The sequence below is a fragment of the Brachycentrus maculatus genome, unplaced genomic scaffold (assembly GCF_059751285.1).
Source record: "Brachycentrus maculatus isolate JH-2025_06_01 unplaced genomic scaffold, ASM5975128v1 h1tg000201l, whole genome shotgun sequence".
In the NCBI taxonomy this organism is placed as follows: domain Eukaryota; kingdom Metazoa; phylum Arthropoda; class Insecta; order Trichoptera; family Brachycentridae; genus Brachycentrus; species Brachycentrus maculatus.
The window spans coordinates 1,095,052-1,113,806 of NW_028280952.1; the positions used below are offsets into that span (position 1 = coordinate 1,095,052).

Genomic DNA, 18,755 nt, shown 5'->3' on the forward strand with positions numbered 1-18,755 from the left:
TTTTACAGTTTTTAAAAAACTGTTTCTGCATACGTTTGACAAATTTAATATTCGTCAGGCCCTCTGGAACAGATTAAGGACGAATATAGATATTCTACCGTATAGAGCTTTAAGGAAATATAACGTTTGAGGAAAATTGAATACAAACAATGATGATTTGGCGATTTCAGCCGCAGGTGCTGATGTAAAAAGGGTTTATTTTATTTTTGTGTTTTTTTTTATTATTTCTTATTTTTTTATGATCTATCCTGACCTTATCTAATATTATACAAAAATATATCGTATCCCTTGCTTAACTTATTTAAAAAAAAAACATATCGAAATAATATTCAGACTATAGAAAATGGAGGTGGGTTGATCTGAAATGGATTTCGTCGTGCGGCCATGTCGTATTTTATTGCATGTCATAAACAATTTCCTTTCACGTCATTTTGAGTGTCCAAATTCTTGTTCACTCGGATCTTGCATAGAAGGGTCTCTGCTTTGTGAATTTTGTTTGATTCAATCTAAGATGGCTGTTGTGAACTGAATCATGCAACATCGTGAGATTGATCACATCATAATCATACATGAGAAAGTGACATTGTTTTACAAAAACGTGATCATTGACCGTTTGATGTCTTACTAGCTTAATATTGCCCTGGAAAAAATCCCAAAGGATTTTAAACTTGGAAGTATAATACATTGACTTGTCGAAAATGACTAACTGCATTGATGTTATTTTCTTGCCAGCAATAGTGACTTAAATGGCCCTCCTAAACATTTTACGTTTTGTTAGTTGGTCACTTTCTCGTGTACGATTACGATAAACGAGTATTTATGACTTCCAAATTTTGAGTAATATGGTTGTTGATTATGGGTAGAATGCTAATATTAGATGCTTGTTTATGTTCACTTAACCAACCTATGACAGATCGTAAGCCCTGTTAATACTTGGTATCTAAGCTTCATATGCTTTTTATCTTTTATAGAGCACTGAATCAGAGCGACGCGTGATGTAGTATAAACATGGTTTCTTCGACTTTTTTTCCATATAGCAACACTATCCTTCACCCGTGGCTTCTTTTCTTACTTCTTCAGTAACACATTAAATATGTGTAATTCCTATACTATTTTCATGAATATGAAGCGTAAACTGTTATTCGTTTAATTATGATCATGGCACTTTGTCAAATGGATAAAGTACCCTATGTATCAGTTGACTGTGGATAAGGGATAAAATAAAAAATGGGCATAGCGAACAGTAAATGTAGGTAATTCATTTAATAAAGCAAGTATTAATTTCACTTATTGGTTCTGAAATAACTTTGTGGTTATGTTTATCTATGCATTTTTAAACGTAAAGAAATAAAAAAAAAATACAACTTTATAATAACATTCAAAATTGGTACTTTTTTTCAACCTGTTTCAACAACACTTTGTCATTTTCAGGGAAAAATACGTACAATCTATGAAGTTGACAAAAAATTTAAATAATTGAAAACAATGTGTGACATTTGTTTATTTTATAAAGTTCACAAAGTGTCGGTAAAAAACGATACTAAAAATATCCATTCTTTGTTAAAATTTTACTTGGTAAATACTTCTATTTCTTGAGATCTTTTGTAACACACGTTTTGATGCATTTCATATCATCATAAAGTGTTTGAAAATGATACAGAATACATCTAAATACGTGTCTCAATAGATTTTAAGAAAAAGTGGCATTAACCAAGTATTTTTTCGTAAATGTGTCCGCCATTTGTCGAAGACTGCTGGGAAATGAGCCTTTAGTCTTGGCGTAAAAGGAATAACGTAACAAAATAGGTTAGTCCGTTGACGGCCATTTCTGTTTCATTTCCTTTAGGGCCGGTTTTATGCGCAGTGTCCCAGTACTCTTAATTCAGGTAAATGGGTTCAGTAAAAAGGACATAAAATAGATGCTGAAAGGTATAGCCTTAATGATGTTACATGAACGGATGAACTTTCTTTAATTAATCTGGTATACTAAATAGAGGACCGATATAACAACGCATAACACAATAACGATATGACAATGTATTTAATGCAAAATATGTTTTTAATCTTTAATTTGAGTTTTACTTAGTAAATACCACTATTTCTTAAAATCTACCATGACAGTGTTTCGATGCATTGCACATCATTTTCAAAAATCGTATGTGAAGATAATTCTACATTTTAAATTTGGGTCCTTGGGACGTTGAAGGTTGAAGAGGGGGTAGAAGTTGTTTTTTTTTTAAATTTTCATTTATATATTTAATTTTTATAATTATTTTTTATTTCTATTTTCTTATATCGTATTCATACAGTTGAAAGTGACCAAATGCATTTTTTACAAAAACGTCATCATTGACTATTTGATATATTTTTAGCTTAATATTGCCTTCAATAAAATCCCAAAGGATTTTAAACTTTAAAAGTATTACATATTGACGTGTTAAAAATGCCTTACTGCATTGATGTTTATTTTCTTGCCAAGCAAAAGTGACTTAAATGGCTCTCCTGAACATTTTACGTTTTGTTAGTTGGTCACATTCTCCTGTACGACTACGATATCTTTTTATCCCTTGCACAAAGTGCCCTTTGCACCATTGCTTACGTATGATGCCAGAAACAAAGAAAATACAATACATTACAATTATATTTATTGTTACGGTGGAATTTAATTTGTAGTAGTGAAGTGATTAAATTAAATTAAATGAAAATTCTTTTTTTACAAACAACATACCATGTTTTTTAAGTTTATGGCATATTTTATTTGGATACAAATTGAGAAACCTTATTGATATATCGTCCGTAGGGTGATGAATCCAGTGTTTGATATAATTGATAGTAATAAATTAGATATGTGCTGGTTTGTATTTATATTGATTTGTAAAATGTGAATGAGAGAACATTATGAGGACACCTAAAAAAGACTTGACCAAATCAATCAGAACCTAAAATCTGGTGGTATCAATAGTCTACGTAATCGGAGAACAAGTATGCCTAGATGTTTGAATGTGAAGGATATGAGTGTACGTCGAGACAGACGAGTGTAGCATTCCATCCTCTCTGCCTACCCCCACAGTAAAACGGCTTAGTAGTAAATATCTTTGTTAAGACTGAGAATTTCAAAGATATCTCAATTCTGATATTTTATAACTTGTGACGCGACCCTATTTGATAAACCAAACAGTCAAAGTTTTCGTGAATGTAATCACCTGAAAACACCCTCATCCTCACTTAAACCCACTCTCATCAACCCTTTCAGGCTAAATTATTCTATCTAGCCAATAAATTCCTTTTCGAAATTCACCGAGATAATGAACAATTAACTGTGCAAATATACCTAGATTCACTCTAGTATCTTCACTCCGTCCACTTTGCAGGACCATTATCGCACATAAGGGTATTAAATTAAATTACACCCTTATATCGGTTGAGTTCATCCCGCAAAATTGAGAACCTTTCATTACGAGTAATATCACGTCAATTCAGTAACCATTAGATCTTTAACTATCGGGTTGGCAGTGGAATACGTTCCATATAGGCATTTATTTCTTCCTCTTCTTCAGCTTTTATCACTCACTCGTGGGATAGAATATTTTTAAGACAGTTTAGCTAGTTATATTTATAAACCAAATATTGGCTCGACCAAAACTTATTCCATTACAATTACATTAAATTAAAAAACAGTATTTTCCAAAACACCCGTTTTAAAGGTAACAAGATTTTTACATCCATGAAAGTGATTTTGATAAAATAATAAAATACAATATGTATGAATCATAGGTACGAAAATAAAATTATCGCATTCATTTGTTATCGAAAGATTATATATTTATAGACGCTTCTATCAGCTTTTATTTGATTCAGACGAAACAAACCTCTATAATTGTTACACAATTTGATAATTACACACGTACGTATGTTAAAAATCAAAATTTGGTATCGCCATGTATCTTTTAAGATTGACATAAAATGATAAAATTTCTGTAATGAATTTATTATTACTCAAAGTTATCCTGCCATAATAATGGATTCAAGAGAAACGTAAATTAAGATATTTATTTATAACATGTGTCCAAATCCTTATTCATAAATCTGTGTTTCTCCACTCAGGAGTTTTTTCTACATATTGACATCTCAATATAAGAAGAAAAATATGGACGACTGGGTATTGAATTGAAATGTCAATTACATATCGCTCACTCCTTTCAAGAACGTCATAAATCAAAAAACTTGATTTTTCAGGAGAACGTTTTTAAAGTTTAAAAATATAACACAATGTATTAAAAATAAATATGAAGCCACTTACTAAACTTTTTACTATTCAACAGATCTTTTCAGATAAAACCTGAAGGTTTTTTCTCCATTTGAAAAATATTTATTGTATTTTTAAAAAATAATTCAACAATACCTTTTCATCAAAATGTAAAAACAACATTTTCTGCCCTGTAGCGGGTAAATATTAAGTTTAAAATGTGCTTCTTTTGCTGGGATATAATACATTTTCTGGGCATTCCGAAAACATGCCCAACTCAAAATTCACGATTTTTTATTTATGACGTTCTTGAAAGGAGTGAGCGATATCTAAAAATAGAACGTACATATTTCATGGTTCATGAGACATTGAGCATGTTAAAATCATTATTCACTAATTATGGGCTGCCTCATTTAGTAGTGTCAAATATGTATTTTCAATTATTTTTTTTTTATATGTGCATTAATATTTCTGCCAACTTATTTTTAAAAACCCGCATCCTTACAAAATGATGCATTGGCATAGCATCACATATAAGTAGTGTTATTTTAATATATACATGAGAGAAAGGTGATCAGATCCGCCCTTCAGACACCAGTCCAGGGTTATTTTAAATATTTTAAATATTTACACTATTTTTTTTATTTAATTTTATTTACGTAAATAACACAGGGAACAAAGGCCAACCAAAACAACCCACTCCACTTTTTTCAGCAAAGTGATTTTTTTAAATAATTTTAAATTAAGTTTTCCCTCAGATTTATTCCCCATTTATGTGTTTGTGATATTTTTAACACAATATTTAGAGTGGAAAACAAAGTCCTCATTACTTTTTAAATTACAAAGATGATCGTTGTTGACGTTTATGCCTCGATTCACCCAGATTTACGAAAATAGCCAACAAGGGTTTAAATTGAAAACAAATAATGACACCTTGACGTTATTTTTCGGCTTCAGTTTTTCGATTTTCAGTTTTACGAAATTTCAGTGGAAATATAAAGGTGAATAAATATTTATTATATTTTTTATGGGACTCGTGCAAATATATTATATTAATCAGTATTCACGATGGATTCATATCACCAAGTGATGTTATGTTTGATCATTTATATAGTTATTTTTTTTACTTTTCCTTGTATCCCATCCATAATAAGATTAAATAATAAAAACAATTTGAATTTTTTGTCCATTTGACATTAACTTTATGGAACAATGTGACTTTCAAAACAAAAAAATAAAACACTTGGATAATACAATTTTTAATTTTTTTTATTATTTTGAAATATAACAAAATTTTCTATAATACCAGAAAATTTTGTTATTCAACCTGTTGACGAAAACATATACAGTTCTCGGGATATTTATTTTAATAAACTTATAAAGTAGTCTTAAATAAGTTTTAAAATCACCTAAAATTTTGATAGTGATTTTAAAACAAAGTTACATTTTAATTGTAAAATGGAAAATCACAACGTGCTTCAAATATAAATTTTACTTGTACAAGAGTTTTATTTTAATATTTATTATATATTTTATACACTTTGCTTTCATGAGCTTAAAAAAGATTGATGGAAAAAATTAGATTTACGTATATATAATGAATTTCAGGCTCTTATTCTAATAAGAGATGCCTGAAATAGCCCAAGCTTTCTTCAAAGTTTATCTTTGAACTTTTTCTACTGATATTCATGATGTGTTTATATTTTTGGTAACATAAAAGGTCCGACAATGTATTCCGAAAAGCTGATCGAATGAACATATTTATAAACACGAGTATAAACATCTCAGGAAAATAAAACCACCCTTACTTTTCTAAAAGAGGTACCATTATACCGAAGCAAAGTGTAGGGAAAAGTGTGGAAGAAAATAGATAGAAATGAATATATGTATGTATGTAGATAAAACACATACAATTTTATTCGGCATAATAACTGAGAAGCCTTCTAACTCAAAAGAATAATAAATCAGTTTATTATTGATACCTCGATACCAAGAAATATTTTTTCGAGAAAACTATATGAATGTCAATGTATTTAGAGTTTGGTTTGGTTGGTTTGGGTAATAAAATTAAACATCAAGTCTTTTCTCTGCAGGGGTAGGTAAAACGGATAGAATGACATGAATTTGACTTTGTAAACATTTTCACCACTTCCACAATTATGCATGTCTTTATGCGTACCCGCCTTTTAGTCCTACTACTGGTGTGTTTTCATCCGAGCATTAGAAATTTTAATTTATTCATCTGATAAATCCCATTTCGACTGCACTAATTATACTTTCATCCTTCTTTTGCAACTATTTGAGTTGGTACCAGAACTGATGTGTACTGATAGTTATGTAAGATTACACTAATTAACGATGTTTATCGTTCCTTCTTCACTTATTTGTTCCACATATCCGAACCATCTCAAAACATCCTATTTAAATTTTAATCGACAGAGCTTATCTCAGCATTCTCAGAGCTTATCTCTGCATTTTTTCCTTATTTCACCATTAAAAAAATTGTCATCGATCGTGTAGCTGCATATTCATTTGAGTGATCGTATTTTAAATGCGATACACCGTATAAGTATAAAAAAGCTTTCAGCTCTTTAGCGTTACATAATTTTCAACTGATTATGGCAATAAGTCGTATGTATTTTGTCAAAGTGAATAATAATAAAAAAATGGTTAAGAAGCTAGGCACAATATCAGGAGGATGTAATTCAAATTTTTTAATGTCATTTCGGTAGAGCAACTATGTGACTTTGAATTGACTTTACAGAGATCATTATGAAGCCCTGGACTCCAGGGCTTCATAACGAACTATTGTATTTAGAGTCAATTCAAAATTATTTCCCAAACTATGGGTCGCGAGCCAATATTGAGTGGGCCCTGGCCACAGTATACACGAATTAATTTTGTTGTTGATAAATTTGTTCTTTCATTCAGCTATTTATGCCCCATTTTCTCTAAGACAGCTAAGGGGTGGGTTTCAAGATTGGAAATTTTTCTTATAAGGGTTGGAGCCCAGTAAAATTTCGGAACCTATGCCTTGGAATATATGTCATATTCTATACTTATAGTACCATGGCTAGCACTAGGACTAATGGAATAATGTTTCACATACCATATTCACATTCTACGTGTGTTTGGTATAACATTTTCATGTTGGTAAGCAATTTGTGTTGCAGTGAACCACAAATTGGTGGTATTTGAATGCAGAATGTAACAATTTCATGCTGTGTTGAGACAATAGAGTGCTAGAACGCAAAACAGAATTTCCGCTTCTGGTTTCAGTGAAATCACTCTTAAATTTTCACAGTAATATTCAGTTATAACATTTTATATGATTTTTTGTGATGATTAAAAGTTTATTATTACTTACTAGCGCTATTCTAGCTGACGGTTTTTATTGTCTCCTTAAAAAATAAACTAAAATATATAAATAATGACTAAACTAAACATACATTTATTTTACGACAGTTTTTCGTCTTGTATTATAGGTACTCAGTGAATTTGAAATTAGTGGTAAATATTTCACTTTATGTAAATATCTATCCATTTTTAATTTGGCTTCTCTAAGAAATATGCCACTATTCATAAAAATCTATTGTGACACGCGTTTCGATGCATTTTGCATCCTTTTAATTGTTTGAAAATTAAGCGGAAACCATCGAAATACGTGTCACAATTGATTTTAATGGATAGGGTACTTACCATGTGAAATTTCAATTAATAAAAACATATTTAACGTCATGAATTGACTCAGCAATCACTTAAACATAAAATACGGTAAAATATGTGAAAAAACAATAGTGTATCGCTGGAGATAATAACTTTGAAATATATATATTATCAAATGAAAAGGTAACTGTGGTATTTCTTATGTTATATTGGTAAAACTTCTCGAAAATTTATATCACGATTCGGGAATTATGAATTTAAGCTTGAAAAATCAAACAAACTCAGAGTTAAAGAGACAACAATCATACGAAGTAGGAAGTACAAGACAACAAAGTAAAAATCGTAAAAATTATTATTGCTTTCAGTCTTTAACTTCAGTACTTTGAAATATTAGAAATCCATAAAAATATAAATAATACCACTCGTAAATCTATAAGTACTTCAAAAACTTAGGAGAGGACGTTCAGCAGTCTGCATAAAAGGCTGATATGTTTGAGGAGATGCATCTTCTTCTTCTATGCGTGTCATGTCATCTGTGATTGATTGTACTTGTCTTGGCCAGCTCTAAATAGCATCTCAACGGTTCTGATCCCCTTGTAGTCATGTATATTCTGGAGCCAGGAGATCTGGTTTCTCTGCCCACACCGACCTTCTATTTTACCTTTTTTGATTAGGTACATAAGCTCGTATCTCTCCTCTAAGCACATATCCTAGATATGATACCTTCCGTACTTTGATATCAGTCAGCAACTGTCTTGCTACTCTTGCTCTTTGGAGCTTATTTTTTGACATCTCATCAAAGATGAAGAAGAATATGCAAGTCTGGGCTGACGACCGTCATGGGCTGGTTTAAGTGATCACTTTACACACGTGTAACATTCACCAATTCTACCCATTATTTACAACCACGCTACTCAAATTCTCGGAAGTTCTATATGTACGAACCAATTTTTGAAACATTATTCTTGAATCACTAGAACTTCACTAGAGACATCTATCGGTGAGATGAAAAGAAACTTATTCACGCTGTGCATAAATTTGGAAAAGGAAAATAATTCTTGCAAAGACAGAGTGGTGTGGCTTTCTAAACTCTCTGTCTACCCTTGTGGGGAAGCAGCTTGGTGATAAGCAAGTTTATCAATTTATTACGAAGTAATGAGTACTTGAAAATATTTGTCAGTCAATAAAAGTTATGACGATTGAATGGATTCAAGGATGGGAAATGATAACAGCAGCATGAAAAACGATCCGATCGAATAAACATGACTTGTTGAATGAGGGTGTATGGTTTCGGGGTAGGTCCGGGTATAGGGTTTCAATTAGATTGGGGAAAAGCGTTGTTTTTTCTGAAGGGTAAACACTGTCACCACCTTCATAGAATTGATGTATGAGCTTTAAGCACTTAGGATATGTGTGTATAATGTTACCCGATTACAATTCATATCAAATAAATCAAGATTTATATTATCCACTGACACTTCGTGATGGAATTGCATTATTAAAATATTATTAGATTAAAACCAATATTTTTAGCTTTTCTACTTTATTTTTACTTGACCAGCGACCGGGTTTCGTCGTTACCGACATCATCAGACTGGTGGGAGGCTATACCAATTGTTATCTTATATATAAAAGAAGGCAGGAGTTGATAACCATGATTTGATATAATTTTATTGAGAAATTAATTTAATTTGAGTGAATTTAAGTATTGTATGATATTAAAAAAAATTGTAAAGGTTTTTTATTGTATTGAGAGCAAGATTTTTTATAAAGTTATAATAGATTTGCAAATTTACAAAAAATGCAAATCTTTTATAACTTTATATAAAATCGTGCTCTCTATACATAAAAAAACTATAAAAAAATATTTTTGATTGACGACTCACGCTTTGATCAGCTACAAAAGCTGTTATGTATTTTTTTTTAATTAAAATTTTAATTTCTTTATTAAGTTTAAATTATAATTCACACACATTATTTTTTGATATTTCATAAAAGATGAAGAAGAATATGGAAGTCTGTGCATTAACGGGGCTGACGATCGTCAAAGTGATCACTTAACACACGTGTGACATTCACCAATTTACCCATTATTGAAAACCACACTACTCAAATTCTTGGAAGTTCTATGTATATATATGAACCAATTTCGAAACTTTGTTCTTGAATTACTAGAACTTCACTAGAGACATCTGTTGGTGAGATGAAAATAAGCTTTTTATTGAACAGAAACAAATAAACTAATGAGAGTGCGATGATCTTTAGAAAAAATAAATAAAAACGCGTTGGTTTACTAAATCATTTCCTCAATCTCCCTTTCCCTAATTAAATCACAAGGAAGCACCCTAGATGCAGTATATTGTGGAAATGACGCTGCATAAATTTTGCAAAATTATAAAATTATTATTCACATACAGCTTTTGAGAATTTAGGCAATATAGATAGATAACCAACGATGCGCAGATAAGCCAAGATTTTACAGTGTTCATAATACAGTACATTTCACAGTTTACATTAAGTGATCGCTTAACCCAGCATTGAGAGGTTATAAGCGCAGTAAATGCCCAGATTTCCATATAAGTCTTCTTTAATGAGCCATATAAAATATCTTGCTTAAGACCCAATATACGATAAATCGCAACTGAATTTTCGTTGAACCCAGCTTTTTTTAATTTTTTTTAAGGGAATAAATAACCTGCTAAGTCTCTATTTAAGGGGCTTGTCTGCAAGTAGGATAGTAAGGATGAGAAAGGATTAACCAGCCCAATTACAAATAAATCTTTCTTGAATTTATTTTGCAATTGGCGGGAATCGAACCTGCGACGCCAGCTTTGCAGTCGAGCGTCTATCCAACTACAACACTACTCCTGCCATTAACATTGTAATTGAAGTTTTAGATTAAAATGCCGATTTCGTATTAAAAAAAGTTTTTCTTTGAAACAAAGATAAGATTTTGAAAAAAAAAGAATTATTGAACGGATAAGACTAGAAAATATATGATTCGGTTTCGATACATTCTAAAAAAAGTGTAATTGCAAATACATTTTTATTAAAATATAAAAATTGTGCGTAAAGATACGTCCGGCGTTTAGCACAGCTGATCGCATACTGATTGCGAGTTCCCTCTTAATGAAAAAAAAATGTGGGGATATCAGGAAGGGTGAATTATGAAGTGCTCAGAGAATGTTTCTTCGACTGTAAGAGCTTCAAAATATTCTAGACACGTGTGCTGGGGACTCAGCGTGAAAATTTTCTCTACAAATATGTATTGCTAACTTTATCATAACGACACGTAAAATATATCAATAATTTGAAATTTAAAATCAATATATTGCACGTTGCTGTATCATGAATCGGAAAATTCAAAAATCGTAAATTTTCTGAAAGATAACTACATAAGTGCGCAATGGAGTCCTGGTTCCAACCTTAATGTATGGAAGTGAAGCATGAAATTGAAATTGGCCAATTGGCAAAGATTGTTTGCAAATACAGATTGGTAGGGCATCTCACTGCCCACCCCCGAGAGAAGCGGCGTGATGGTTATACGTAATTAGTTATTTTTTTTAAAAAACATTTTATATTTGAATTTTACTTGGTTAATCACTTTACACACGTGTAACATTCACAAATTCTTCCCATGATTGACAACCACACTACTCAAATTCTGAGATATTATATATATATATATATGATCCAATTTCGAAACATTGTACTTGAATCACCAGAATTTCACTAGAAACATCTATTGATGAGATGAAAGAAGCTTTTTATTCAGCAGAAACTCTTTCGTTTGTCTGTGGGCCCGAATCCTGTATTATAATCACATACTTGTCCACAAATCTGGATTATCTCCAATTATAGGAGTTATTTTTCCTATTATATTTTGACATCTCAACAAATAATCTATGAAACAAGTGATCACTTTAACAAGCCTATGACGGTCGCAAGCCCCGTAAATGACTTCCACTGACTTCCATATTCTTCTTATCTTTGTTGAGATGTCAAAAAATAATATGAAAAATAACTCCTATACTTCGAGAAAATCCAGATTTGCGAACAAGTATTATCATTCAAAATGTTGTAAATAATAATACGTACCACTTTTCTAAAATCTATTGACAGGTGTATCAATGCATTCCGAATCATTTTCGAATACCGTATTTTAAAATGATTCGGAATATACCGAAATGCCACAGTACATTTTAAGATAGAGTGGTATTTACCATATGAAATTAAAATTAAAAATTGATAGAAATTACCACAAATCGACTGCCAAATAAATAATAACATGCAAATAATATACTTATTATAATCTGATACAAACTTCTTTAAAGAAATATTTAACTTATGGCTATCGATAATCCAGATTTGTGAACAAGTGTTTGGAAAAACTAAAAATGTTGTTGATATGAAGGATTTTTTCGTAACATTTTTTATCTTTTCTTTGCAGCTTCCATCGCCCGAATCGTGAAATTCCTCGGAAACAGTGGCACACCTCTGTTGACCGTCGGAGGACTATCCTTCGACTTCGTCAAGCCAAAAACAAACTGCACCGACGAATATCACATGTTGACAAGGACGGGAAGCGTCGGTTTCCGGGACATTGCGCACTTCATTATCGACCTTATGTACAAGTGAGTAGAGACCACTATCTAAAAGCTCTTTTTGCTCAAGCTTTTTGTTCCTTTTCACTCATGCATTATTTGCTTTGATTGCTTAAAATACAAATATAAATTTTGAATAGTTTGAAATATCACCCGTTTACATATCGTAATCGTAAATGAGAAAGTGACCAATTAACAAAACGTAAAATGTTCTGGAGGGCCATTCAAGTCACTTTTGCTTGGCAAGAAAATAAACATCAATGCAGTTAGTTATTTTTAACAAGTCTATATATTATACTTCCAATTTATTATTAGATTAAAACCAATATTTTTAGCTTTTCCACTTTTTTATTTGACCAGCGACCGGGTTTCGTCGTTACCGACATCATCAGACTGGTAAATCAGACATAAAAAAGTGGAAAAGCTAAAAATATTGGTTTTAATCTAATAATAAATTAAAAATGCAATTCCATCACGAAGTGTCAGTGGATAATATAAATCTATTAAAAAATTATACTTCCAAGTTTAAAATCGCTTTGGGATTTTTCAGGGCAATATAAGCTTGTAAGATATCAAATAGTAAATAATCACGTTTTTGTAAAATATGCAATTGGTCACTTTCTCCTACGATATGTAAATATAATATCAAAATGTTATTTCTCGTATAAATTTGAACTTACAACATTTTGAGAGCGTCCAAATACTTGTTCACAAATCTGGATTATCTTTAATTATAGAAAGTATTTTTTATTTTGTTTTTTGACAACTCAACATAGATTCAACTCAACTCAACTCAACTCAACAAGAAGAATATGGTGACATCTTTTGGTGAGATGAAAGAAGCTTTTTATTGAGATTTTTCTATGACGGTTGTAAGCCCCGTAAATGTCCAGACCTCCATATTCTTCTTCATCTATGTTGAGGTGTAAAAAAAATTCATACATTTGAAACTAATCATAAGTTAAAATTTATATGAGAGCATACTAGTTATTATTACATATGTAATTAGTAACTAATATATTGTATATTGCTTTCATATTGTAAGATATTTTATTTACACGCTATTAAAGAGTTATTTTGTAATATATCGTGGGTATAGGCTAAAAAATGGCTAGAATCCCTGTTTGTATAATCCCTTTTATTTAAAGCTTTAAGTCTGAATATAATACCCGCAATTAAACTTAATTTTGCATTTACTTTTAAAACCACTTACATATGTATATGACATTTCAAAGTACTTTTTTATTAAAAAGACAAATATTTCTGTTTTTATTATTTACAAAAATACTCCATACTATTTCATACAATTTTTATTTTTAACCAAACAGTATTGGTCGATGCAAGTTACGAGTATTAAATTAGAGGCGGACATTGATTTTTTTACCAAATATTGAATTTGCCAAATATGAAGGTTCTACCGTGCTTAAATTTCGATTAAAATTTTGATCTACCTTACAATTTTGATTTATCTACGACTTAGGTAAACATTGTTACAAAATTCCAAAAAAAGTTATTAATACCTTTAAAAGTCAAGTTTTTCAAGTAATTTGAGATGTTTTTCCAACATTATCAGAAATGAACGCGCACCATATTTCAAAAGTTCTAAAACGAATTTTGTGAATATTTTATGAAGTGTTTATTTGAAGTTGTTAAACTAAAATAAAGTTATATTTCGGTATCAGGTATGTTTCTGACATTTTGAATAAAATTTTTCATGAGTTTTACTGTTTGAATAAATGTTGACATTATGTAACTTTCGCGAGAAAAAAAGTTATCAAAAAATATGCGTGCGTTTGATCACCTTTATGCACTTAACGACCCATTATATACTGCCTCATGTAATGAAGTGCCCTATGCATTATTTGTTGCGGTTAAGGGTTAGCAGAAAACTAAGAAGAAAAAAATGCGGTGTCAATTGTCAAATTTACCAAATTCAAATCTTCGAAAAAGGTTATCGGGTTGTGGTCCCGTGGTTAGTGTCGCTGATTTTTTAGTCAGAGTTTCTCGGTTCGAACCCACTCTAGTACAATTTGATACATATTTCTAATAATGAGCCGCTTAGGCTCACATAAGTAGTATGATATTAAAGTATTTTTGTTAGTAATAAATTTTTTTTTTCAAACAAATATTTTTATTAAGAAATTAAAACATTTTTCTTGTTTTAAACTTATACTCGTATAACAGTATTGTTTTATACATGTACATGTCTCATTTTAAATCTATTTGAGTGATTTAGCAGTCATTTTGTGGTAATATCCAAATCCATTTTCAATTTGAGTTTTACATGGTAAATACCACTCTTTCTTAAAACCTGTCTGACACGTATTTCATCTTCATCCTTCAACGACTCAAGAACGCAACGCTAAAATGAAGACTTTTCCACAAATGGTGGTTAAACTTCATACAGAATGCATCGAAATACGTATCGAAGTAGTGGTATTTACCAAGTAAAACTTTAATTAAAAATTACTTACTTTTTAAGTACATAACCTGTACATCGGATTTCATTTTCTTAATTTGTCTATTTAAGTAATAGGTTAAAATGATAAATAAACAAACCAATAAATTTTAAAGGTTTATAAAGGTTCAGCAAATGAAAAAGGGTACAGATCAAAGAGTTGATCAATTTAAAACAAAAGGCTTAACCCTTACGGAAAAGGTTGAGAGAAATAAAATCTTTGACGTTATTTAAAGGGTCAATAATTGATTTTGTTTGGGTTCAATACAAAAATAGATCACACAATTTCAGAATCTCACAACTGTTTCATGATTTTGTCTTGAATCCGTTATTATGAATCTATTTGATTTAAATAAAGGTGAAATAGGAACTGAATGCAAAAAAAGCATTTACCGATATAATCCTTAATCGGATTTGCTGATTTTCGCAAATGTATTCAAATATTAATTTGAATTGGGATACTGGTACCGCAAAGAGAAGGAGATGAATTATCGATGAAAAACAGATAACTCGCATCTATTTGAAAGAAAAATAAAAAGGGTTGTATTGGTTCAAAAATTAATTGAAGTTGTATAAGAGAGTTATTTTACAATTATTTTTATTTTATTTAAATAAAAAAATCAAAGTAGTGATTACTAAAAACAAAAATCTTAAATAGCGTTTTCTTATCGTTTATACAGAGGTGAGAGAAACAAACTTAGAATTATTAACAAAAATTTTTAAAAGTCAGTTGTAGATTTTGAAAATAAAGTTCACAAAGTCAGTCTCAAATAACAAATTTAATTTTTGTTTCAAATCATCTCTATTTTTTTTTTGAAATGTCGTTAATATATAAATAACGTTAATAAAAGCAGGTATGAGTTGTATAAATATCGTCAGTTTTTCGTAACATTCACCATCTACCAATGACAACCATACTACTCAATTTTTTATTGAAACATCAGTTGCAAATATGTTTCGAGTGCTATATCTTTATCATTTCCAGCTTTCTCTTTTGTTTTTGTAGATGAAATTAAACGCTGGCTTTGGGAACCCTACACATTTACTATTCCTATCTACTTTAAGGCAATTCCCAGTCAAAATTAGATAAATAAAATATCATATCTGAAATTGTCAAACACACACAATACCTAAACGAAAATTTGCTGAATTGATGGCGCGATGACAGATAAAAGACTCATGACATAAAAGAAAAACGTGTATTGTTTTTAGATCAAATTGATTTTCGTTCAGTTCTAGAATTTACCTCTCCTTTTGAATAGTTCCACAAATGTGTTTGTAACGAAAATAAGTGTGATATTCACGCGGTCTAGGATGTGGGTGGAATGAAAATTATTTCTGAACCTCTTTCAGAGAGCCCCGGAAAAAGGCATAATAGGATTGGGCATCAATACTTTCCAAATAATACAGTTATAAGGGATACACACATTTTCACTTTATGTTCTTAATTAAGATAGGCGTATATTTTATTACATCGCTCTGGTGATCCTGGTATCTGACATCTGGCAATCTTTGTAACCCACCTAAAATATACGCATATGTGATAGTTTACTTCTAACATCTCTATTTTTTTATTAAAAAAATAGTAAGAGATACATTTACAACATTTTGAGTGTGTCCAAATACTTGTTCACAAAATCTGGATTATCTCCAATTACAGGAGTTATTTTCATATTATTTTTTGACATCTCATCAAAGATGAAGAAGAATATGGAAGTCTGGGCATTTACGGGGCTGACGACCGTCGTAGGCTGGTTTAAGTGATCACTTTACACACGTGTAACATTCACCAATTCTACCCATTATTGACAACCACACTACTCAAATTCTTGGAAGTTCTGTATATATGAATCAATTTAGAAACCTTGTTCTTAAATCACTAGAACTTCACTAGAGAAAAAAATAAAAATAATAATAATAATAATAAGAGATACCTTAATAAAGTAAATTATTCTAACGTTTGCTAATTTATTACTTTCTAACTCAAATTTTCTAAGTATATTTTGGTGATTTGAGCATATTAATTTTCGTCAAATAATTTACAGGTCATTAGAGTAGATTAGGTTAACTCTAATTTTAGTTTTATGTCCAATTTTAATAACAGATAAATTAATAAAATTGAATTAGTAAATATTTGTTAAATTATTGATTTCTTTATAGCAAAGATAATCTGTACAGTGCGAGCTTTTAGAGTACGAGCAAAAGTTATGAACTAAAAAAGCCCAAAAAACTACTTTAGATGAAATAGAGAATTTCGAGCCAGGCATCAAATCAACTGTTCTAGAGCCTAAGAAGATTCACTTTACACGCGTATTTTTGGTCTAAAAATTATGTATTTAAGAATAGTACGAAAAATAAGAAAATACTCATTTGGATACAAAAACAAAACCTTTGTGAAACATAAATTGATTGTTTCGAAAAAATCAAACACGTAAATTGATTCCTCTACAAAACGTAAACAATCTTGCAAACTTTATACTCTTAATATAGAGATCAATTTCAAAATGATTTTCGTTTCAAATTTCCTCAAAATACCGAACTTTTCCGTTATGTAAAAGATCCATTATGGCACCCTTAGAATTTAAGTCGCTTTACCATAATAATTTCGAAACAAAATTTTGATAATGATGCCCCAAAAACGCTGTTTAAAATATATACCTACTCAAAGTGTTTGTTGAGCACTCTATAAAGGGTGAATAGAATGAAGCAGGCATTTAATAATTATAAGTGGAAATTTTTAACAAATTTTAACGTAGATTTAAACTCTATTTTCATAAAAATAAGGTGATATTTATGATTTGACGTGACATTAACTTTGTGGAAAAAAACGTGATAATTTAAATATAAAAAATAAAATTCTTGTTTAAGACCACTTTGAAGTTTATTGATGTAAACGCAAACTTGTTTTGTTTCTTCTTCTTCTTCTTCTAACCCTTATCCGCACCCAATGGTGCATAGGGCACTACATCGTATTGACGCAGTGTTATCTTGATCGTTACTTACATGAAGGCTGGGTGATCACTCCTGCGCTTCAGGGACTAGTCCAGGGTAATATTAAATAAATCACTAGAAATCACTAATATATATTTTCATCCACCCTGGGAATCGAACCCGGGACCTCCAGCACGGTAGCTAACCATTACACCACGGAGGCGGATTAGATTTGTTTTAGTTTGTGTTTTCACCTGTTGATGAAAATAATCGGGTGTGGACCTGATAGGGTATGATCGAGGTTGTAGGGTAGGGTGGTTTTTAGTCCTTATTCGCTTTATCACACAAACACACACACACACACACACACACACACACATGTATTAGTATAAAACTGTAATAGTCTTAACTCTGAGTTCATTCACTTACATCATTTACATACATTGCCAGATTCTACTATAGGGGTTGTTGAAATAGTAAAAGGGCTAGATTTAGTATTTTTCATAAACTGACTGCACGTGTCAAATATTAATATGTATTACCTTACATCACGTCGTTAAACTCACACATGCTCCCATCTTGGTTTGCTTAGATTACCTTACCTTACCACGGCCTTACCACCACATATTATTATTCTACACCAGGTGAATAGTAATGTTGTACTCGAGGATTCCATCCCTCGATCCAAGAATGTAGGTCGTAGGATATTTCGCCTTAATAAAGTTTATGATCAAGTCTAACACTGCGATTCTCCGATGGGCTATGCACCATTTGATAAATAAAATAAATATTTTCTGCAAAAAAACGTGTTTCATGAAAACAAGGTTTTTTAATTATAAAAAAATTATAT

At 30.7% G+C, this 18,755-nt stretch overlaps 1 protein-coding gene across 1 annotated transcript in view; it reads left to right on the forward strand.

Annotated features, from left to right (window-relative positions):
* Positions 1-18,755, forward strand: part of LOC148307368 (atrial natriuretic peptide receptor 3-like) — a 42,437-nt gene that overhangs the window by 20,529 nt on the left and 3,153 nt on the right. Inside the window, exon 3 of the mRNA XM_088263597.1 lies at positions 12,363-12,546. Coding sequence (XP_088119723.1) covers positions 12,363-12,546 — 184 coding nt within the window. The remainder of the gene's footprint in view (positions 1-12,362; positions 12,547-18,755) is intronic.